At 36.0% G+C, this 25,664-nt stretch overlaps 1 protein-coding gene across 1 annotated transcript; it reads right to left on the bottom strand.

The window, feature by feature from the left end:
* Positions 1 to 18,590: 18,590 nt before the first annotated feature.
* Positions 18,591 to 20,708, bottom strand: LOC128519374 (C-C motif chemokine 3-like). The gene is made up of 3 exons (XM_053493088.1): positions 20,461 to 20,708; positions 19,932 to 20,043; positions 18,591 to 19,714 (listed from the first exon to the last, which is right to left on the bottom strand). The coding sequence occupies exons 1-3, from the start codon at positions 20,528 to 20,530 to the stop codon at positions 19,603 to 19,605; spliced, it is 294 nt and encodes a 97-aa protein (XP_053349063.1). The 5' UTR covers positions 20,531 to 20,708; the 3' UTR covers positions 18,591 to 19,602.
* Positions 20,709 to 25,664: the final 4,956 nt, after the last annotated feature.

The raw sequence follows: 25,664 nt of genomic DNA, 5'->3' as shown, positions 1-25,664 counted from the left end.
TTTATTTTCTACCTGTTACCTTTTATTTATATTTATTCTTATGTTTAAGTTTTTATTTTAAGCATTTCACTGCATATCGTACTGTGTATGACTGTGTACGTGACAAATAAAATTTGAATTTGAATTTGAATGCTAATCAAGTGTAAGAAGTATGTGTTTTTCTTGACTTTTTGAGATTCTCTTTAGTGTGTAAAAACAAAGGATAAAGTCAGTTTACATAAAAAAAATCAGGAAAAACAAAATAAAAAAAAGATTGAAAGATGATTTCTGAGCACAAAAACCTCGAGTGAAACACAATTTTCAGCAAACTGGTTACTATTAATGTAGAGGAAAAAAAATAACGAACACTTCCACATATCTGATATACTATATTTCTCCCTGTGCACAGATCAGATGATGTCACTAATTCGTTTTTGCTGAAGACTTCACTGACTTCACTGGTATAATCATAATAAGAAACAATATTGACAAAGTGCACTGGCTGGTGCAAACTCTCTCTCTCTCTCTCTCATGTGTATGAGATAATACAAAAGTATTAGGAAAGCACTCACTCATTATCGTTATAATAATTAGAATCAGCTGCTTTAGTTCATGGATGTAACAAATATGTGTCAGGACTTTTACTTTATAAAGATGGTGTGTCCACCTCTGCACAAACATGCCTAAAACTTGAAAATTATCAAGAGATTTGTGAACCTGTGTGGCAAATTTCTGTACATTTACATAATGAGAATGAGAAGGTGTTTAAATGCACCTAACACAGTTGACTTTTTAATATGCAATTTTAAATGTTAAAATGGTAAATGTAAAAAAAAAATCTGAACAATGTGATTTATGCATAAAAAAATTTATTTATCTACTCAGTTCATAGTATAAATTAGTTAAATATTGGTAAGCCTTTTATACATTTTTTCTTTAAATATAAAATGTAAAAAAAAAAAATCTCTCCAACTTTCTAACTACATATAATTAATTTTTGTAAAATATATATGGATTACTAATGAATGGTAAAATAATTTAAACAATGATTAGAGGTCAGGTTGGGGTTTTAACGTTGAGTTGGTCAATTTTACTTCATGCGTTCCTTCACCCACCCGACCCTGGGGTCGGCACACACCTCTTCTCCGTTGTTTAGAATAAAGCTACAGAGGAGAGAGAAAATGTACATCAGTGTAAAACTCTATCAAAATTAAACAATATTTTCCCACTCTTTCAACCTCCAAGATTATTCAAAGACAAATTTTTTTTAAACACAACCATAAATCACTCACTCACTCACTCACTCACTCACTCATGGTCTATACCACTTTATCCTGTATACAGGGTCCCGGGGGGCCTGGAGCCTATCCCAGGAGACTTAGGGCACGAGGCGGGGTACACCCTGGACAGGATACTAATCTATCACAGGCCACACACATACACACACTCACACACTCATTCCCACACTATGGGCAATTTGGGAACGGCAGTTAACCTAACCTACATGTTACTAAACTGTGGGAGGAAACCGGAAAACCAGTACAAGAATTGTTGAATAGTAACAGATATGTGTTTTAATAAAGCTGTGAAATCTTACATGACTCCAGGTTTTGTACATCGATACACTGTTCTCTTATAAGTTTTTATGTTTTGTTTAAAGATTTCTGTCTTCTGGTATTTAAAACAGCATTTTCCTGGTCCATGTGCATCTGTAAGAAAGCATTTATGCATTTAGTTCTGTGATTTAATATTCAATAAAAAAAAAAGTTTTTTGACATTTTTTAGTTTCAGTATGTGATGCAGTCTTTTGTATTATGTTATGCTTGAGTTCTGGTTTCAGATTAGTCAGAAGTTGTTGATTAATTTTTTATTACAGCAGTTCTGACAGTCGTGCAGCTGCACAGCACAGGTTTATAAAAACGCACATGAAAGGAATCACGAATATTAGTGTTTTTTTTCATGTGAAAAGAGAAAATAAGAGAGGCATATAAACAGATGACTGTTTATATCTGCAAAAACAAGTGAGAAAGGGATCTAAATCAACATTAAATATAACTAAAGAATTACTGTAATTGTAATTGTCACTCAGTATTTCACTGGAAGAGTGTAATAAACACACAGAGGTTTATTAATGCTGGTTATTTTCAGCAACCTGGTTGCATTTTAAGGGAATTTGGCAACATGGTAACCTGAGATGTCTAATAAAAAATCTGCTGCTACTTCGACTACTACTAATACTACTAATAATAATAATAAAAAGAAGTAAAGAAAAAAAATAAAAAGGTGAACATTATCTTACTGTTGGACATTGTGAAGCACTGAAGGCAGACGAGAATCACCAGGACCAGCAGGAGAGAATGAGAAGACATGACTGCAGACGATGATGATGATGATGATGATGATGATGATGATGATGGTGATGCTGATGATGGTTGCGATGTATTAATGCATATTTCCCCTCATTCTTCAGTCTATATAAGCTGGTAGGAGGAGGGGGAATGTGGTTCAGGTTGTTGTACGTGATGACACTTTGCCTCCTTCTCACAGGAAACCCGGTTGTGGTTTTTCATGTTAGAACTGAATGTCTATCATTTTGGAGTAAAACCTTTTTTCACACTTTATTAAATGATATAATAAAGTAAAAATTATGGTAAAAATAAGGGGTAGTTGATTGTGGAGTTTCACATTCATTCTGTGGAGTCCAGCTCAGATCTTCTGAACGTCCTGCCAAAGAACAATATACATTTTTTTATTAAATATGAAGTTTTAAAAATATTTACAATAAATATCAATAATAATTATAATAATATAGTTGCAGGCGACAGTAAGCAGGCCCAAGCACCCGACACCCCGAGCACACCACACAACCTGTGAGTTTTTTCAGACACACCGAGATGCAGCCAACAACTTGGACACGTCACACAATGTGATGTAATACGGCTGATGTCAGCTTGGACCCTAAACATTTGTTGAGTGTGTTAGTGTGTGTCTGTGTGTGAGATGTGAGTGTTAGTGTGTGTGAGAGACAGAGAGGTGTGTGTGAGTGAGACATGTGGATGTGTGTCAGTCTGTGTGTGATGAGTTTGTCCATGTTTGTGTGTGTGGTGTGTGAGTCTGTGTGTTAATATTTGTAATGTTTGTTAGTATGTGTGTGATGTGTGTGATTCATGTCACTTGTTTGTGTGTGTGTTTGTGTGTGTGGGTGTGATATATGGGTGTGTTTCTGCATTTGTGTGCATGCAAATGTGTGTGTGTGTGTGTGTGTGTGTGTGTGAGAGAGAAAGTGTTAACATTTGTGATGTTTACATGTGTAAAATAGGCCACAGATGCTGGAAAAAAGTACTATGATGTCACTGAACATGATGTCACTGAACATGATGTCACTGAACGCTTCACTCAATATAATGTCACTCAATACAATGTGATACAGAAAGTTATTAACCACTTAAGTGCGTAAGTTTAAGGCATGGTCACGGCTGAACCGTTTGAGATATTAAAAATCCCTCTACAATTTTGCCTCCTCAATGACTTTGGATCACATGGACCTGGTTTGATGGCGATCATATAAATCCCCTAGCAGGAGTTTATCAAAATCTATCGAGTGTGTTTTATGAACAACCCAAAATAACTGACATGTGTAAAGCCCATGAGCTCAATGAGCTCTAAATGTGTACCGGGGTTTTGTGTGTATACGTGCAAGTGTGTATGAGCTATGCAACAAAATCTCATGCCACTCGACGCTCAGGCATCCTAATGGCAACAGATTCCAACCTCCAATTTTCATGAGTTTTTGAGCATGTTGAAGTCAAAAAGCCCAAAAAGGTGAGGAAAAAAAAATCCTTAGGAAAACAAGGGGTTCCTGCACACCCTATAGTGCTTGGGCCCTAATTAGGTGGAAAATGGAAAGCAATTTACCTTTGGAAAATAACATACACCAATTTACTAACATTAATCCACAGACCAGTGAAATGAATAACGCTGCTTATCTAAATACAGTGCTGCTTGAAAGTTTGTGTACCCTCCAGACATGGTCACTGATTTTCTAAAAAATAAACATTTAAACAACCCTATTACACATACATCTAAATCCCAATGTGTAAAGCACACCTTCCAAATAATGGACACACACACACACACACACACACACAAAAGAGATGTATTTTCATTATTTAATTTATCAAAGATGGTTCATTTCACAAAAACTGAAAATTTTACATGTGCAAAAGTATGTGAACCCTTGTATTAGTAGCTTGAGGTGATGATAAAATAAGAAAATCATGGTGAAACATCTAAACTGCTCGAGGGGTTCACATAATTTTAAGCAGCACTGTATAGTGACACCTGTCTGGGAGGGGGGGGTGGGGGGGGGACGACATTGATCAGCAAGGCACACCTAAGGGGACCAAAGACCAGCATGTCAATGTAGCACAAACTGATAAAAAAAGACAATTTTGGCTGCAATATAAAGCTATTAGAACATTCAGTGCAAGTGTTTGAACCAGCCTGCAAATTACCTGGATCTCAATTCAGTCAAGCACTTATAGGATACCAGACAAAAAAATATATATATAATAAAAATAAAAAACATGATTCACGGATGCCTCAGCCTGCAACCCGCAGCACCTTAAGGATCAGTTGTTAAAGTCCTGGTAACAGACACCATAGCACACACTCGCTGTCTTGTTCAGTCACTCTCCAAAGTGACAGGAGACGTTAATATTGTGCTAAATGTTTAGCATTGCAATATGAAGGCTGATTGCTTCATAGGCAACTGAATTCAGTGCTTGAACCAGGAAAAATGGGCAAGATTAGTTTTTTAGATAACTGGATCAGAGCATCTCTAAAACAGCAGGTTTTGTAAGGATGGAGATTTAATGGGTCAAATGCAAAATGGATTAATAGATGAAAATCAGGAGGCAGTTACAGAGAGATAGATTAATGGGTGGTTGAATGGATGAGCATCTCACACACACAATTTACTATGCAGATTATTTACTAAACACTGATTAGACCTTCAATGTTACCTAACGTAATTAATCACAGTGATCCTATTAACTTTTAATTAAAATACTTGTGTTTTTACAATAAATGTATTATAAAAGCATTGACTCAAAATCTCCAAAAGCAAGTCATATGTGGTATGTGTAGGTAAAGGGGAAGGAGTCCTCAGACGCACTAATATTATTACTCCACTCTTAGTCACCAGATTACTACTAAGAGAGTTAATGTTCACATACAGAGTTAAATTTAGAGAAGCAACCACCTTCCACCTAACAGCACTGACAAGTCACATCCTTTACCGTATCACTGACTCAGCAGTAAAACACATAAAGCAAATCACTGGGGGCATGGTGTGAAAAGAGGCAATAAGATTTAAGGGTTTGATTAGAGAAAAATAAATAAATAACATTCTTACACGCACACACACACACACACACACACACACACAGTGTAATGGAAGATATCAATAGATGTAAAATGTACTGTACATTAATTTGTTATAAAAAATGTTACGTTTATTTTTTTAAGTTTTATATATTTTGTATACATATATCCCCTACAGCAATAACATTTAAACCACTGACAAGTACAGTGAGTATATTATAAAAACACAACATGCAGCACAGCACAACACCTAATAATTCAAGGTTTACAGTCATGAGGGGGAAAAATGTGCACCCTTATAAGGGCCTAAACAAGCATAGTGTCATTTACAGCAAGTTCTAAGAACAAACAAGTATAAGTGAACATTGAGAAGTGAAGAGACCAAAAATTATTATTAACATTCTGATATTAAATGAATTGTAGTAACTCAAGTTTTTTATATATTTTTTAATTTATTTATTCTTTATATAACCAGGAATGTCCCAGTGAAATAGATTATCTCTTCTTCTAGGGAGTCCTGGCCAAGGTGGCAGCAAGAAAGTTTAAAAGTTTCAACATATATACACATAGAACATAAATGTTAACACATATAAACATACAGACATTCAAAAAATGCAATTACATAAACAAACACAGACTAAAAGACAAGCAGATGGGAATTCCAAATGTCAAAAAGAGAGAAAGGAGAGAAGCAAATAAAGAATTCAAAATATCTCTCTCAAAGGTCGGACGCAGATGCAGGTGTAAGAACAATAATCTTTTTATTGTCTTACTTGACTCAAAAAGCAAACACCAAAATGAACTTCAAATAAAGAAAACACAATTGAAAGTCTCTGGTGCTGTTTGCACTTTACGCCCCGTTTGCCCCGTGACTGGTGAACCTATTTTAGTGATAACAGTGAAAGACATACATACGCAGACACACTAGGGGGAGACAAAGCGACGGCTCAGTAGTCCGGAGAGCCAGATTTCCTCCCTGAGGCCGAGGTGGCACAGGTGTTACAAAATGGTTACAGCCAGGCTTAAAATGTTTTAATATTCTAACACAGAAAACGTCTACGTATCAACAATTAAACAATCATTTTAATCCATTTTGTGCAGTGTCCATCATATACAGTATCACCATTCCTGTGAATGAGCTGTTACAATAAAAATTATATTATATGAAATTAAGTGCCTTCATTTGAATTTGCATTTTTGTCAGAGCTCCTGCAACAGAAAATTAATCAACACCTTCTGACAAATTAGAATCCAGCGTTAAACAGGTTATGGTATAAACAGGGCCGGATCCAGCCTGAACAGGCCCGGACTGGCCATTGGGGGCACAAGGGAGGATTCCAGGTGGCCTGGCGACTGATTTGGCCTTTTTTTTTATATATATAATATTAATAATATATTTATATAATTTTTTACCTTTTAGAAGATTAGGTCTGCTCATCTGTTAGGTTTAAAACTTTTTTTTTACTTACAAATTAAAATGGAAAAAATAAGAAAAAATAATTTAACATATGAGATGAAATTCACTGTTTTGCTAATTTGGGTATCTAAGACATTTAAAGAAAAATAAATACAGTAAATACATATTATTATAGATTCTGAACAATGAAGTGGTTGTTTTGCAATGGGAAAATGGATGATCACTTTGTTTACAAATTATTAGCATTTTGTTTAATTTAAGTTATTAAAGCTGGATAAATACCGCATGATCTGGGTTATTTTAATTTGTTGTGAAGTTGTCGATAACCTAAATAACAAAAGTTATAATTAGAATTTAGGAGAAATATTATCAGCAGTTAAGCAAAAAAATAAACAAAACTGTTGATCTCAACAATACATGCACCAATGAGAAACATAAGAAGATGATTTTTTTCAATATAATATTTTTGATTTTTGTTTTCCAGAGCTGTATAGAGGGGAAAAAAATAAGGTTGTCTGTGCTTTTTAAATTTATTTGGGTGCCAGTGCCTGACTGGGGTTCACTAAAAATGTCAGGTGGGCATACTGTACAAGACACTTCTAACTGACAATTTTAACTGTGTTTTTAAATTTTTTATGTGTTCCTTGATAAAAATAGAGCAGTGATTTCTTAAACTGGGGGGGTCGCAAACCCTCTGGGGGTCGCGGAATAATTTCATGGGGTCGCAAGAAGGATATTTTCTGATTTGTAAAGATATTACTGATTGAGTGTGAGTGTTTAAAAAAAATTGCGACTCAAAGATATGACGTCACTGTGCAGCGACTGGCTCACTAGTTATTGCTACAGCGCACAACTGCATGTGAAAACCACAACTGCAGAGATGGATAAATTTGTTATTCGCAAATCTAAAAATGTTGAGGAAATTGTGGACAGTTTGCCTGAGTCATCAGAACCATGTACATCGACCAAGCATAAGAGCAAGACCCCATCAGACCAAAGTAGGAAACGTCGGAAATATCAGGAAGAATTAATTGTGAGTTTTATGATATTAATAAAGTATGGATTCACTTGCTTTACTGTTAACAACGTAGATTTTCCTTAATGTATTCTGTTCAGAAGTGCTTGCTCATAAAAGTATTAAGCCCGGCAAAACACATGATTGCTTAACATGCAAAAAAAAAAAAAAAAAACAATACACGCTTCCCATTAAAAGGTAAGCCAAAATTATTTTGATGTACAGTGAATGTAGTCAAAATACTGTGAACAGTTGTTATGTTTATTGCTTGTTTTTGATAGTGGGGGTCGCGAGATCTTGTCGATCTTCAATTAGGGGTCGCTGGCTTGAAAGTTTGAGAACCACTGAAATAGATCACTGGATCTTTATCTTTCAGTGCAGATGTGTACTTTACACATACTACAGTCAAATTGAGCAATAATTATTTATAGTGATTAAATAATTTTATTATAACATTTTAGGGAGCAATGGTAGTTTAGGCTCTGAGTTACTGATAAGAAGGTTGCAGGTTTAAGCCCAAGCTCCACCAAAGCTATATATACAGTATATATAATTATACACACTACCGTTCAAAAGTTTTAGAACACTTTCTAACTCCATGATGGTTCCTGATTTTTATTTCTTTCTACGTTGTAAAGGAATGCTGAAGGCGTCCAAAAAATGCATTAATCTCCTTTGAACAGTTAATGGTGAGATGTTTCTGCTACTTCTGCTCTGTAAAGACTTCATAACGCCTCTAATCTGAGGTGCTGTTAATTGGTCATTTTTCAGGCTGATAACTCTAAATGAACTTCTCGTCTGCGGCAGAGGAAGGTTTTGGTCTCGCCCTCCTGGGACGGCCTTCATGAGAGACAGTTTTTTCTTGTTGTTACGTAATTACCTAATTCCATATGTGTTATTTTATAGTTTTGAAATCCCCAGTATTACTGTAGAATGTAGAAAATAAATCACTAAACAAAAAAAGTATTAATTTGCAAGTGTTCTAAAACTTTTAACCGGTAGTGTGTGTATATATATATATATATATATATATATATATATATATATATATATATACACACACAGTGGTGTGAAAAACTATTTGCCCCCTTCCTGATTTCTTATTCTTTTGCATGTTTGTCACACAAATGTTTCTGATCATCAAACACATTTAACTATTAGTCAAATATAACACAAGTAAACACAAAATGCTGTTTTTAAATAATGGTTTTTATTATTTAGGGAAAAAAATCCAAACCTACATGGCCCTGTGTAAAAAAGTAATTGCCCCCTGAACCTAATAACTGGTTGGGCCACCCTTAGCAGCAATAACTGCAATCAAGCGTTTGCGATAACTTGCAACGAGTCTTTTACAGTGCTCTGGAGGAATTTTGGCCCACTCATCTTTGCAGAATTGTTGTAATTCAGCTTTATTTGAGGGTTTTCTAGCATGAACCGCCTTTTTAAAGTCATGCCACAACATCTCAATAGGATTCAGGTCAGGACTTTGACTAGGCCACTCCAAAGTCTTCATTTTGTTTTTCTTCAGCCATTCAGAGGTGGATTTGCTGGTGTGTTTTGGGTCATTGTCCTGCTGCAGCACCCAAAATCGCTTCAGCTTGAGTTGACGAACAGATGGCCGGACATTCTCCGTCAGGATTTTTTGGTAGACAGTAGAATTCATGGTTCCATCTATCACAGCAAGCCTTCCAGGTCCTGAAGCAGCAAAACAACCCCAGACCATCACACTACCACCACCGTATTTTACTGTTGGTATGATGGTCTTTTTCTGAAATGCTGTGTTACTTTTACGCCAGATGTAACGGGACACGCACCTTCCAAAAAGTTCAACTTTTGTCTCGTCGGTCCACAAGGTATTTTCCCAAAAGTCTTGGCGATTATTGAGATGTTTTTAAGCAAAATTGAGACGAGCCTTAATGTTGTTTTTGCTTAAAAGTGGTTTGCGCCTTGGAAATCTGCCATGCAGGCCGAATCTGCCATGCAGGCCGTATATATATATATATATATATATATATAAGGAAAATAATAAAAAATACTAATGTGATCTGAAAACATGTTAGGTTTGGTGAAATGAAGCACCCTAGCATGTCCACACACACTCATTCACACTAAATAGACAGACTTTTCTGTGCAACTGATAAAACAAATATGCTTGTGTTTGTACGTGTGTGTTTGTGTTCTGTGCGTGTCCAGCACCCCTAAATCCAGACCTAAGTATAAAGCAGGTGAGTATTATGTGGCTATAGATATTGAAATTCTCTTGTATGTGAACATTTTTTTAGTCATCTTAATAAATGAAATAATGTAGTGAATTATTTGTGTGAATGTATTGCAATTTTGTCCCTGGATGGCGCTCTTGGCACTTGTAACCCCATTGAAATCAACATTGACATGCTGAAGCAGTAAAAGTTTACATTCCCACCAAACTCTAACTCTGGTCATGAGAAATCACACTTTATAATGGTACTAGCCTGCACTTTGAGCAGTGTGTGATGGACATAAGGACTGGATGCTAATTAACTTCCTTCTGCTTAATACTGAAAAGGCAAAAGTGCTGGTACTAGGATCACGTGTACTGTAGCTAGAAGTAAGCTTTTTGATCACACAGTATCTCCTGATCACCTTTCTGTTTTATCATGTGCAGCAGTAAAAGACCTCGGTGTGATTATAGATTACAATCTCTCATTTTAAACTCTCATAGATATTGCCAATATTAGAAACATATTGTCACTAATCAATGCAGAAAAATTAGCTCATGCTTCTATTATCTCTTAGTTGAACTATTGTAATGCTAATTGTATTTTTTTAAACTCCTACAATGTGATTTTCTGGATTCTTTTTTTTTATTTTGTCTCTCATAGTTGAGGTATACCTTTAATGAAAATTACAGGCCTCTCTCATCTTTTTAATTGGAAGAACCTGCACAATTGGTGGCTGACTAAAGACTATATTGCCCCTCAGTATGGTGTTTGTGTGTAAGTGCTGTGCAAACCAACAGGGACAGGTCATTTTGTGACACTTTTACAAAAACAGGAAAGCAAAAGAAGAGTAAGGGAGGGGTGGAGAGGAAGAAAGTAGCTCATGGTTTCAGTGGTTTTATATGACAAAGCTGACCGATTGCATACCTCCCTTTAGACTTCAGAAAAATATTGATAAGAGAAAAAGTAGTTATATATATTTTAATCTTAGGTAAAAAAAACAAACTTAATAAGTTAAACAGCATTATTTCTTAATGTTCATTGTTTTTTTAAGTGATCTGATACTTTTTATTTTATTTTTAATGGTTTATTAAATGTAATGTTTTTATTATCACTATTTCAAAAAATATATACTTTTAAATAAAAATATTCATTCGAAAGCAAATCAAAGTACTACCTAAAAAGTATAGAATATGTAGATAAAGAAGTATGAGTCCTCCTACACACACTCATGCTACTCTACGCTGTGTAACCACACTGGCTTCCTGCTGAGGAACTTAATACTCACATATAGAGTTAAATTTAGTGAACCAGCCAAGTTCCACCTAACAGCATTGGTCACATCCTGTACCCCTTACTGAGCTGTCACACACATATAACAGATCAGTGAAGAGGTGGTGTGACAAGGGGTTTACACAAGATGAAAATAAAAATTCTAAAAGCACCTACAATGGAAATATGACCATCGAAATGGGACCACTGGGTAATGGAAGAAGGTGTCCTAAGACACTGTAGCATAGTTATTTATATTAAATGCACAGACAAACACAGCTATGACAGCTTTACTAAAAAAAAGAGAACACAAACCTAAAACACAAGCAGGATGGCATCCTAGGATGAGAGCATCCTGATATATTTCCTAAGAGCAAAGGCCTTTTTCAGAAGGATCAAAGTGATCCATGGAGGCCCCACCTCACAACTTACAGGACTTATAGTATCTGCTGCTGATATCTTGCTTCATATACTGTACCACAGCACACCTTAAGAGGTCAAGTGGAGTTTCTGCCTTAAAATGTCAGAGCTGTTGTTTTTTTTTTTTTTTGGCAAAAAAAGGGGATAAAGAAAATATTAGACAGGTAAATTAATTGTTATGGTTGACTGATGTATATACAGTACAGTAGGAGCCTATAAATTCTAAATGTTATACTATGTACATTTATACAGTCATGAAGAAAATGAAAATGTTCCCTCGGTATGTGAGCAGAAATAGCAATTGTTTGATCCTGAACAACTTCTATATAAAAAATATAATAATAATAATAATAATAATAATAATAATAATAATCATCTTAGTTAAGTACATCGATATTTTAAAACAGAATAGAGTAAAATAAGTTTAAAGAACATTCTGAAAAATATGGTATAAATTGGAGTTCATTGTTGTCACAATTCTCTGGTCCTGTGGCTGCAAAACAGGCGTTAATCACCACACCTCCACCACCATGGCTGTCAGGTGGTATGAAGTGTTTGTTGTGAGATGCTGTGTTTTCTAGACATGTGTTTTACACATTGCCTTGTTTAACTGTCTTGCACTGTTTGCACACCAAGTCTTCATGCATTTTTTTTTTTTTATATATGTATATATTTTAGTTATGTCTAATCTGGTGTAGTTCTGTGTTGTTTGATGTACCACCCAGTTGAACGTTGTACTGTACCTACTGTATATGGCTGAAGTTATAATAAAATCTATTTTGACTTTAATATGCCAAGACATGAAACCTCATCATGTCAACAATCAAACACATTTTTAATAAATTGGTAGAGTGTCTTCCATACATGTCTGAATGAGCTATTACTGTAGAAGCTACACCAATCAGCCATAACATTCTTACTGTACCTGCCTAATATTAAGACCACCTGCCTTTTGCCACCATAACAGTGATGCGCTCCTTTCTATCACAACCAGCATTACCCTTGGTATAAATTTGATCTACACTATTTGGTGGTCAGGACATACCAAAAGTGATTCAAAGAAGGAAAACCGGGGAATGGCAACAGGGTCATGGGTGGCCAAGGCTCACTGATGCACATGGGGAGTGAAGGCTGGCCCGTATAGTCCGGTCTAAAAGAAAAGCTAGAGTAAATCAAATTGAGGAAAATGTTAATGCTCGTTCGAAGTAGAAAGGTGTCAGAACACACAGATACTGTTTTTGTGACAAGGGTGGGACCTACTCAATATTAGGAAGGTGGTCACACACACACACACACACAGCGTGAGGGCGTGAGGGAGAGATACATTTTCTAAATATAAAAAGTGTAAAAAATTTACTTAGTGTGGGATGCAGTCATAAGGTAAATGTTGTGAACCGGAATTCTTAGATCTGAAACAAGTACACACCCACAAATTCCCACACAGCTGTGGGTGTTACAAACACACATGCACACACACACACACACGCACATGCACACACACGCACAGTGAAAGAGAGATTATATGATATACATTATATAGAGAGATTATTATACTTTCTAAAAGGTGTGAATGCAGTACAATGCAGTAATTGACATACTCCAAACATGAACATGTAGTTTTAAAACACGTGACCAACACGCATGTATCTGCTTGTTTAACAATCCATTCTCCATTGCCCCTTATGTGTTATATCTGGGAAGGCATTTAGATGTTGGGATGTGAGTGTGGTGATTTGCGTTCATTAAGCTACAAGAACAGAGCAGAAAATGATGTTGGGATTTTGAAGGGCCTCCAAGTCCAGTTTAACCCAAATGTGTTCAGTGGGGTTGAGTTCAGTCAGTGCTCTGTGCAGGACATTTGTTTTGTTCCAACACACTCTTACTTAATACACCATGTCTTCATGGAGCTGGCATTATGGATCTCACATGGGCGTCGTCATGAAGGATAAGGTTTGGGGCCTCTTTGTCCTTAGACATACAGTACAGAGACATTTTATACAACTGTTTGCTGACAAACTTTGTGGGAACAGTTAGAAGTAGAGATGTCCATATATTTTTATGTGTAGTATAACGCATAGTCTCAGAAGAGGCCTAATTAATCTGTGACAATCCAGAGCTCAGGCCAGGGAGCAGACAGACAGGCTATACCAACCGTCTGCTAGCTGCATAGAGTTGTCATTCAGGATTCACTGTATTGAGACTGTGTCTGTTTCCCGAGCTAAGGAAAATGTAAAAAGACTCAGGAAGTCTGTTTTCATAATTAAATTAACATAAAGACCACAAACTCAGATCAGACTGAATGCGCAGCCGGCACCTCTGATCTGAAGCTAGGACTGGTAAATATTAGATCTCTCGCATCTAAAGCAGTTATTGTTAATGAAATTATCACAGACCAGGAGTTTGATTTACTCTGTTTAACAGAAACCTGGATTAAACAGGACGAGTATGTGGCTCTAAATGAAGCCAGTCCTCCTGGATACAGCTACATACACCAGCCTCGGTTAACTGGTAGAGGAGGAGGCGTCGCAGTTATTTACCATGATAATCTGTCTATCGTACAAAAACACAGGCACAAATTTAATGCGTTTGAAGTTCTCTACAGTAACATAACAAGTGTAGCTACAATTATTAAGTCAGCTCAGTCGATTCCACTAATCATCATTTACAGACCTCCAGGGCCGTACTCGTACTCAAGGCCTTACGTCTACCTTAGATAATGTAGCTCCAGTCAAAAGGAATATTATTAGAGATAAGAAACAAGTTCCCTGGTATAACGATTATACACGCACTTTAAAACAGGCCACTCGGGAATTAGAACATAATTGGTATTTCGAATAGCATGGAAGGAGAGCATCCTGAACTATGGAAAAGCTTGTAGTGTAGCTAGATCAATGTATCTCTCCACTCTTATAGAAAATAACAAAAATAATCGTAGATTTTTATTTAATACCATAGCCAAATTAACCAGACATAAGACCACTGCAGAAATCTCCACAACAACATTGTGCAGTAGTGAGGACTTCATGAACTAACCATGTCAGATCGGAACCTAGAATACTTTATGATATCTTTCCCTGATTTTCATAATTAGTCATTGAAAATGACAGTTAGTATAATTTTCAAGTCATCAACCATTAGGGTACTTAAATTTTATTGAACAAACCTCCTAATGATAACAATAATTATTTCCAAAATAAAAAACTGAAAATGTACGGATCCAAATTATTATGCACAACAGAGTTAAAACATTTTATAGGCTGTAAAAAACTGAAAATTAAATTTGCAGCTTTAGGGGGTCAAATTTACTGAAATCAAAAGATATTTCAATCAAAAACATCCTAACAGGGCATGTTACATCTTAACATAGGACCCCTTCTTTGATAACACCTTCACAGTTCTTGCATACATTAAACTTGTGAGTTTTTGGACAGTTTCTGCTTGAATTTCTTAGCAGGATGTCAGAATAGCCTACCAGAGCTGCTGTTTTGATGCGAACAACCTCCGACCCTCATAGATCTTTTGCTTGAGGATGCTCCAAAGGTTTTAAATGGGGTTGAGGTCAGGGGAGGATAGTGGCCACACCATGAGTTTCTCATCTTTTATTCCCATAGCAGCCAATGACACAAAGGTATTCTGTTTAGCATGAGATGGTGCATTGTCGTGCATGAAGATGATTTTGCTATGGAAGGCACGGTTCTTCTTTTTGTACCATGGAAGAAAGTGGTCAGTCAATATACTATGCAGAGATCATTTTCCCACCTTCAGGGACCCTATAGGGGCCTACCAGCTCTCTCCCCATGATTCCGACCCAAAACATGACTCTGGCACCTCCTTGTTGACGTCGCAGCATTGTTGGGACATGGTGGCCATCCACCAACAATCCATCCCTTCTGGACCATCCAGGGTTGCACAACACTCATCAGTAAACAAGACTGTTTAAAAACTTCGTTTTCATGTATCACAGAGCCCACTGCAACCGTTTCTGCTTATGAGCATTGGTTAAGGGTGTAATAGTAATAGTAATAATAGGTAATAGTAGGTTTATGCACAACTGCAAGGCTCTGAGGGATCATACACCTTGAGGTTCGCGGGACTCCAGAGGCACCAGCAGCTTCAAATACCTGTTTGCTGCTTTGTAATGGCATTTTAGCGGCTGCTCTATTAATCCGATGAATTTGTCTTGAAGAAACCTTCCTTATTCTGCCTCTATCTGCACAAACATGCCTGTGCTCTGAATCAGCCACAAATGTCTTCACAGTACGATGATCACGCTTGAAACCTGTGGCCTGCTTAATAATGTGGAACAACATTTTTCAGTAGTTTTCCTTTAATTGAGCTTATCTGGCAAACTAATTATCACACATGTCTGAGATTCATTTCAAAGAGCCCTGAGACACAATACCATCCACGAGTTTAATTTAAAAGCTAAAGATTTAATGTTTATGCTTAGCATTGGGTATGTTCCAAAATCTTTTAAATTAGCAGTTATTAAACCGATAATTAAGAAGTCTGACCTCCACCCCTGTCAGCTGTCCAATTACAGGGCAATATCAAACCTCCCCTTCATCTCTAAGATTCTGGAAAAGATAGTAGCGGAGCAGCTATGCTCATATCTACATACTGTAGAAATAGCATACATGATCTGTATCAGTCAGGATTTAGGCCTCATCACAGCACAGAAAAATCACTTGTTAAAGTAGCAAATGACCTCCTTTTGGCCTCTGATAGATTGTGTAACCATGCTTGTATTACTCGACCTCGGTACAGATTTTGACACCATTGATCATAGTATTCTTCTTCACAAATTAGAAAATGTAGTAGGAATTAAGGAAACAGCCCTCTCCTGGCTCAGATCCTATTTGACCGATCGTTATGTATTCGACCATCAGTATGTAGATTTAAATGGTGATTATTCTGCATGTTCTCTAGTGGAGTTTGGTGTTCCACAGGGTTCAGTTTTAGGCCCACTGCTTTTTTCCCTATACATGCTTCCCCTGGGCAACATAATCCGTAAGCATGGTATTAGTTTCCATTGTTATACTGACGACACACAGTTATATGTCTCAGGAAAACCAGATGAGAAAAAAAACATCTTGCTAAAGTTGAGCAATGTGTAATGGGTGTATAAGAGACTGGATGCTAATTAACTTCCTTCTGCATAATCCTGATAAGACAAAAGTTCTAGTCATAGGAGCGCATGCAGCTAAAAGCAAGATTTTAGATCACACTGTAACTTTAGATGGCCTTTCTGTTCTATCTAGTGCAACAGTAAGAGACCTCGGTGTGATTATAGAGTCTAGTCTTTTATTTGAAGCTCATGTAGAAAATATCACCAGGATAGCATTCTTTCACCTCAAAAATATTGCCAAGTTAAGGAATATATTGTCACTAAATGATGAAGAAAAACTAGTTCATGCTTTTAGCACCTCTAGGTTGGACTATTGTAATGCCTTACTGTCTGGTTTTTTAAGTAGGTGCATAAAGCGAGAGTCCTCACTAGAAGATACGAGCACATCGCCCCTATCTTACCTTCACTTCATTGGCTCCCTGTGAAATTTCGCATTAATTTTAAAATACTACTTTTGACATATAAAGCATTAAATGGTCTCGCACTGCAGTATCTGAGTAAACTGCCAGTGTCTTACAATCTGCCACGTCTACGTCGATCAAAGGATGCAGGCTGCTTGTCAGTACTGCGTATTATGAAAACTACAGCAGGGGGCAGAGCTCTGTCTTAAAAAGCCCCAACGTTATGGAATAGTGTTCCAATTATTATTCAGGACTCAGACACAGTCTCAGTGTTTAAGTCTAGGCTAAAAACCTATTTATTTAGCCAAGCATTTGTATAGACGTAGAGTATTACGGTAAACTGGTATGTTTAGACGCGGTCTTCCCCACTCTCATTGTCATTGTGTCATTGATCCAGACTCCCTCTGCCCTCTGGACCTGCCTGACTTATCCTGGTGCACTGCTTCTGGTTTGAGATCTCATCCAATGTATGCCCCATATGTCACTTTCGAATGTGTCCGGTGTCTGGGGATGGTTTCACTCTACCATGGAGATGGTTCTGGCCTCGGCTGATATTGACAGCTGTTTCTCTGAGGACTTGACTTGGCTGCAGTTGCTCGATAGTTCAGGACTGGAATTTCATACATCTCTACCTGAGCCTTCAATAACTACTTGGACTCCATATTAACATCAATTAACATCAACTGTCAAATTAGCTGAACTGCCTGCCACCTAGCACACAGTATAAATTCCTGCTTCCTGTTTTGCCCAGATGAGGATGGGTTCCCTGTGGACTCTGGTTCCTCTCAAGGTTTCTTCCCATTGCCATCTCAGGGAGTTTTTCCTTGCCACTGTCGCTGTCGGCTTGCTCATCAGGGACTATCTGACCATTTTAATTTATACACATTCACATTCCATACAAACTTGAATATTCTTTTGATTGTGTAAAGCTGCTTTGCGACAATAAAAAATTGTTAAAGGTGCTAAATAAATGAAATTGAGTTAAATATTTTTGACCATATATTATATTTGCGGCAGTGTTTAGAACCAGGAATTAGGAGTATTGAAGGATAAACTGTTGTAGTTGCTTAATAGTGGCTTGTTCATTTTGCTTTTGCCTGCTGCTTTTTAATGTGCTTTATTAATGGGAATGGACAGGTGACGCGTTTTACCATGTTTTATTTTGTTTGTTTGTAAAGACAGTAAACTGTCACATATGTGTTTAAGTGTTAATAATCATGTTTGTCACTGTGTTTCATTCCAATAACATACAGTATATAACAATTTATGTTTAGTAACAGGGGAGTAAAATCGTGTTGTGCTGTTATAGTAATAATTAATGATGACACAGATTTAGTCTTATCACTCCGAAATAAATCCCAATGCATTTCCAGAAGTGTTTTATTCCTCTTATATCACAATAATTTGTAAAACAGCTGTTTTAAAAATGATAACATTTTAGAATAAGTGCATTAATATAACCTTGTGATTTGTGACTGCACTACTGTCAGAGCTTTCGTTATAGAAAATTAGTAAACATCTTCTGATCAATCAAACTGTAAGATAATACTTTTCAATAATTTTGATAGATGTTGAGAATTTCACAGAAATGGTAGTGTGTATAAATACACACATAGATATTTGTGACAATAGGAATAGCTGCATTAAGCTGACTTATTGCAGGGCACAGGCACATGCACCTAAACACACACACACACACACACACACACACACACACACACACCGGCACAACTTTTGGACTTTGGGAGGATATTGGGTTACTCATAAGATACCTCCAAAAACACATCAGACAAACACCAAACGTCCCGAATAAAAAAAGGAATAATGATAATATTAATAATACAAATACAAATAATAATAGTAATAATAATAATAATGATAATAATAATAATAATAATATGAGAATGAAGCCCCTGCTACCACTCCTAACAGCCACAGTGACACAGTGACAATAATATCAATAATGATAATAATAATAATAATAATGATAATAATAATAATAATAAAAGTAGTAGTAGTAGTAGTACAGTAGTTGTTGTTGTTATTGTTGTACCACAACATATGAGCTTAATATTTAATGGGTTGTTTCATTTATACATGTATGCATTTCTTAATGTTGAAAAATTTTAACAAAAAACAAAACCATAATGTGTTTCCTTTAGTTTAAAGAAATGTAATACAGAATGACTTTATGTTAACAAAATATAGATTAACTGAGCTAAATAATCCTGAACTGCAAGCAAACTAAGAAAATGTTTTAAGTTCAGCCATTAAAATATTTATGAGTATAAAAAATTAAAATTTTATTCCTCCTGTCAAGATGCAACAAGTAATACATTAAAAGTGCATTTTGTTATATTAATAAAAAAAAAGATTTAATGACTCAGTTAAGGTTTTTTTGTGCTTGCATAAAGGCGCTGATCGACTGTAATCATATGTCCCTTCACCCACTTAACTCCAGGGTCTACACACACACGACGCCCGTTCTTCAGGATAAAACTGCAGATGAAAGAAGATTTAGATCAGAATAAAACTGTAAACCAAACAGCAAATCTAACACTTTCACTCACCCTGAACTGCCAACATTGTATATATTTATAATAAATGTAACTTACTATCAAAGGTCATTAAAAATAATTTAATAGTCCATATATATACATAGGTTTGTCATTGAGTAGGGGATTATTACAATATATTAAAATGTTTGAAATATTACATGATTCCATCTTTCACACAGCCACGCCGAGTTTGTTTATACTCAGTAATGTTATCTACAGGGATCCTCCTCATCTGGAAGTTGAAGCAGCATACACCTGGTTCATTTTGAGCTATATGAAAGAAAAAAAAAAGCTCATGACTTAAATGAGATGATTTTAGACTGGAAAGACATTCTGTATGGTGTATATTTAAAGTGTACCATACTACTGTTTACTATTTTAAAGTTCATAAATAAATGATAATATAAAAACACTATTTTATTATTTTGGTCTAAAACACACACACCAGTTGGTCCTAGGTTTAATGAATCATTGTAATTATAACCCAGGTGAGCGTTAGTGAGTAGTGACACCAGTTTAGTTTAACTTTCTACTACAAATCAGTTATCTTACTAGTGTCTACTATTAGTGCATGTATAGTAGTGCATGTTTACTCATTTTAATCAATAAAAAAGAAATAGTAATAATAATAATAATAATAATAATAATAATAATATGTACAAAGTAAAAAGGTAAACATTATCTTACACTGGCCCATTGTGAAGGACTGAAGGCAGGTGAGAACCAGCAGAACCAGCAAGAGAGAACGAGAGGACATGACTGCTGCTGATGGTGAAGCTGATGTGATCAGAGTGGTATTAATGCAGGTATGACTTCAGTATTGGTATTATAAGCTGATAGTAGAGTGGGGGAGTGTGGTTTAAATGAGGGACAGTCTGTAGGTGACAAAATGTTTCGGTCTGACTCAGAGAGGACTAAATAGCACCTCTTCCACAGGAAACACTGAAATAAACCAGTAGATTAAAAAATTAACTTATCAAACACAATACATATTCATTCAGCATGAGCTATACTTTACCCCCTGCCTGGGTTTGTAGTGTAATTAGGTATGAATACATAATATTCTGCTTTATTTTTAACTCTATATAGTTGAATTAAGCAATATATGCTGAAAACAGGAAAAATAAAATTAAAGAAGATTTCTATGTTAGTAAACTAAATCCATTTAAATGAATTTGAGAAAGAATGCAACAAAAAGGAAAGTGTGTTTTGTGGTCAATGGAACAGTGCTTATGTTTGTGTTTGTGTGTGTGAGCGGGGGGGTGTGTGTTAGTTGGGTTAAAAGTGCTGATAGTGATTGTGATTAGCTTGCTGTTTTGCACATGAGCACTTCATGTCTATAGGAGTCTTTGACATGATGGTGAAATGGAACAGCACAAGTTCTGGCTGAAGTTAAAAACTTCAAAGTCCTTTTACATTCTTTAAAAGGATGATAAAAAGTAACATGACTAAATGGATTGACATAAAAAAGGCTGTTTTTTTTTGGTTGTTTTTTGCCATAGTAAATAAAATTATTCAACATCCCAACATTATCAAACATTCTGACTTTATTGTGACTGTTTTCACATATTTCACTGTTTTAACCATTTTATTCATTTGACGGTATACAACATCTCACAATGTTGTCTAAAGACTAGAGTTCAGATTTTTTTTTTGAAGACTTGAGGATTTTTCCCATTTCTGGAATATTGCCAGCCAGACTGCTTCACAGTTTTACGCAAACTCCAATATCAAGCTCCCCGTGTATTTCCATCATTCCTGTCAGCCCGATTCATCTCTTCTCTTACACACACACACACACACACACACGCACGCAAACACACACACACACTGTTGCAATAACCAGGGCTTTGGACATTCATATCCATTCACACCCATTGTTAGTTGTATATTATATTATATTATATTATATTATATTATATTATATTATATTATATTATATATGTTGTTTATTATATAATACTTTTTTGTTTTGGTGCACCTTTTGTTTAGTTTTTGTATACACTGTTGGGATTTGCTTATTGGTCGTTGTGTTGTCTTCCTTGCTCACTGGTTTTAAGGAATCAGCTATGATAAAGACTACTCTTTATAGTGTAACTCAGCTTATTTAAATATTCTGCTCGTTACAAGGTAAAACAACATGTGTTTAAGGATGTGTTTTATAAAAGTAGCTCACAAGTGATCCTAAAATTTTTCCACCAATTTTAAGGTCATCAACATGTTTTTTCAACAGTGTCTAATAGCCATTTGAAGGGGGTGAAGGAATACTTCATACATCCGTTATCATAAACTCTCATGGAATCATGGAACTCCCAAGTCCATGTGTTATGATATTTATTACTAGGTCCATTACTGTGATAAGTAAGGTTTGTCGTGAACTCGCTCTGTTGAATAAACCCATGACCTAATTTGCTTCTTGTCCACCCATCCCCCCACTCTTACCTTGCCTTTGCAATTTTATAAAGCTCTTACACTCTGCAACTCATGGGTGACATGGGTGTGTGTATATGTATGAGATTTTCTCAATGTGAAACTTAAAATTCTTTTATGAGAAATAAAAAGTAAAACGCTGTGTGCATCATACATAACCAATGAAGAGGCGGCATAAAAATATAATCAACCCAAAGTGTTGATTATTTACCCAGTCATCCTTACTTTATTAACTCTACATTGAGATATCCCTACATGTGTAGCATAAAATATGTTACAACAGATTATACAATTTGTTTTGTTTCATTATTTTTCTTTGTATTATTGTTATGGGGCCTTTTATTTTGAAAAGAAGAGTATACACTCTTAGGTACCAGTGCTTGTTTAGTTTTGTTTTCAGGTATGTTAAATGGAGTTTAACAAAAATAAAACTGTTTTAACCCTGTTTTTTAATATTAATGCTGTATGAGTATTATTATTATTATTAGTAGTAGTAGTAGTAGTAGTAGTATTGTTATGCTATATATTATATACTTTTTTGTTAAGAGATCATACGTTTTCTAGAGACGTTATTAGTGGAGAGAGGCAATGCAGAGATCTTAATACCAGTTTATTTTTGTTTTACTATTCAGAGAGAAGAGACAGAAATTTGCTTAAAAAAAAAAAGATAAATCACCTGGGGCAAAAACCAGCTGTGTATGGGAAAATTGTTAGCACCATTACTACCACAAAAAAAAAAAAAAAATAATTCAACAGAGTTCAAAGGAACATTTGCTACACATGTTCTTGTATGCAGCCAACCTATAAAAAAAAAAAAAGCAAAACTGTGTTACCACAGCAACTAAAGCAGCCTAGAGGTCTTGGTGCCTAAGTCTAATGAGTCTGTATGGTTTGTCTGGAGTATAGAAGTCCAGAATGCTTAATTTGAAATGTAAAACTTTATTTTGTCCAGATCACAAGGTTTATTGTCTGTACCCAACTTTAACCTCAGGACCATAGGTACCAGAGAGTTTTTTTTTATTATTATTATTTTTTTATGGTGCACCTTATGGTATCAGTTACATTATGTAAGAACATTTAAATTTTTTTTAACTTTGTTGTCTTAAATTTGTTAAAGCCTTCTTTTTCAGAAAGAGGGAATATGACTTAATTCTCACTCACTCACTCTTCTTCTATACCGCTTTATCCTGTATTTAGGGGAGCCTATAAAAGGAGACTTAGGGCTCGAGGCCGGGTGCCAATCCATCACAGGGCACACACACCCTCTACGAGCAATTTGGGAACGGCAATAAGCCCAACCCGCATACTTTTGGACTGCGGGAGGAAACCGGAGTACCCGGAGGAAACCTACCAAGCATACAGAGAGAACATTTAAACTCCATGCACACAGAGACGGGAATCAAGCCTGGCCGGGAATTGAACCCAGACCCTGGAGATGCAAGGTGACAGTGCTAACCACTACACCACTGTGCCCCCTTGACTAAATTCTATAATTCAATAATTGCTTTAAGTTTGCTTCTCTGCCTGCAGTTTTACTTTAAATTACTCTCATTTGCCTCAAATTCTTTTTTTATGTTTGACAGATGTTACACCAAATCCACAGTGACAAAGGTCATAATAATTTTTGCTACATGATAGACAGAGAAACCACCAGTTGTGGGCGCTGCTGTTTATGGAATTATACAGATTGAACACACCTACAGAGAGAGAGAGAGATAGAAAATAAACAAAGAAATGCCCAACATGGGGCCTGTTTGCATTCGGTTTCATCCCAAAGGTGATGGTTAAGTGGGCCAATCACTGATCTATGCAGGATGCTTGGTTTTCCACTTCAAGCCTGACACATTGTGTCTTCATGGAACTGGCTTTGTGAATCTCATAGAGCATTGACATGCTGTAATAGGTTTGAGCCTCCTCATTTCACTGAAGGGAATTTGGCATGTTACACCTTACAGAGACTTTCTTTACAATTGGTTATTTCCAACTTTGGTAGTTTGGAGCAAAACTGTGTATGGGTCTACTACTGTAGTGTATTTTTATGTGTTTATATATAAGCTAAACCTGTTTTAGTGGTCCATGGTGGTGTAATAAAAACATTTTATATTGTCTGCTTAAATTATTTTTGGTCAGTGTCTTTCAGTAATTGTCTCACGTCTTTACTAACAGCAAGTTCTCTCTGGTTTGGTCCGCTGCATTAATACATATGAACAGCAGTGGGCACAGTTAGACAGTTTAACACCAGATACATTTACATGTTTAATTAATTCATAACCCCAAGGTGTTCCATAACAACAGGATCCACCTTGTTATTATGACCAATTCATAATCCCTTCTGTTTATTCCTCTTGTCTACATACAGCAAACATTGCATAAAAAGTAAATTTTGACTAATGCTTTATTAAGAGACAGCTGATTCAACTGGCTGTTTAAGGTTCGGTCAGGTTTGCAAAAATGCGCTGATCAATTTTGTCATTGTGTTTATTTAATTTTTTTTCACCCAGTAAACTTCATGGTCTATAATTGCGGATAATGAAATATTCATATTAAAAATTAACTATAATCCAAACTGTACACATACCATTCTGACTCACCCCAAACTGCAAACTGTATTGAAACTCATGATAATCCAAAGTTGGCATGTATGTACATTAAATATAAAAAAATATATATAAAAAAAAACAAAAAATATAGGCTTTGTTTTACCACACTTGGCCCACGAAAAGCAAAGATATGCTAATTTGAAATTTCATTGGAAAATGTAACAAAAATAGTGCAATTTTATTCCCACAGAGCCACTGAAAGTATTCTAAACTTGCTAACTAATACAGAGTAAGAATCATAAATAATTGACCTTGATGAAATTGATGAGAAATTATTAGTTCATCTCTAAATATGCTATCATGAGTGCAAGTAAAATCTACTTAAAGTGCCCGTTATGCCTTTTTAAATATGATCTTTTATGCAGTGTGTCAGGTAGCTGTATGTGAACATAAACTATCTGCAAAGTCGGCCTCCAAGTGGCGCCCTTTCATCCGGAGATTGCTGGTTTGGACCCCGGGTGATGCTGTTAACCTCTCACAGCCGGAGGCCTAGAGAGGGCTGATTGACTGACTCTCTCAGGGAAGGGAAGAAAGGTACTTAGTGCTCCCACATTAATGATCGCTCTACAAGCCAATCAGGGGCGTCTGTGAGTTCACATTCGCTTAAACAATTCGTTAGCAATTCAAACCTTTTTCTGTTATGAATCCATGTCACTAGGTAACATATTTGCATAACCCCACGTTGTGCAAAAAGACGAAGTACAACAAAGAAAACAAAAGTGTAATCATTAATAAAGCTAGCCTCATACACTATTGTTTGGACTGCGAAAAGAAAGACTGGTGAAAGAATTATTGGCACCCCCCTGCCCACGCTGCAAGAACTGTATATATCCAGAGTGAAGAAGAGGGCTCGTAATATCA

Source organism: Clarias gariepinus, chromosome 1 (genome assembly GCF_024256425.1).
Source record: "Clarias gariepinus isolate MV-2021 ecotype Netherlands chromosome 1, CGAR_prim_01v2, whole genome shotgun sequence".
NCBI classification, from domain to species: Eukaryota; Metazoa; Chordata; class Actinopteri; order Siluriformes; family Clariidae; genus Clarias; species Clarias gariepinus.
The sequence above is the reverse complement of the archived record's forward strand: the minus strand, read 5'-3'. Positions and strand labels throughout refer to the sequence as shown.

Coding starts and splice junctions, on each gene's coding strand:
- LOC128519374 (XM_053493088.1), bottom strand. CDS start 20,530: ATGTCCTCTCGTTCTCTCTTGCTGGTTCTGCTGGTTCTCACCTGCCTT. Junction 20,044..20,460: donor GTCCTTCACAATGGGCCAGT/GTAAGATAATGT, acceptor TCTTTCATATAG/CTCAAAATGAACCAGGTGTA. Junction 19,715..19,931: donor TGTGTGAAAGATGGAATCAT/GTAATATTTCAA, acceptor TTTCATCTGCAG/TTTTATCCTGAAGAACGGGC.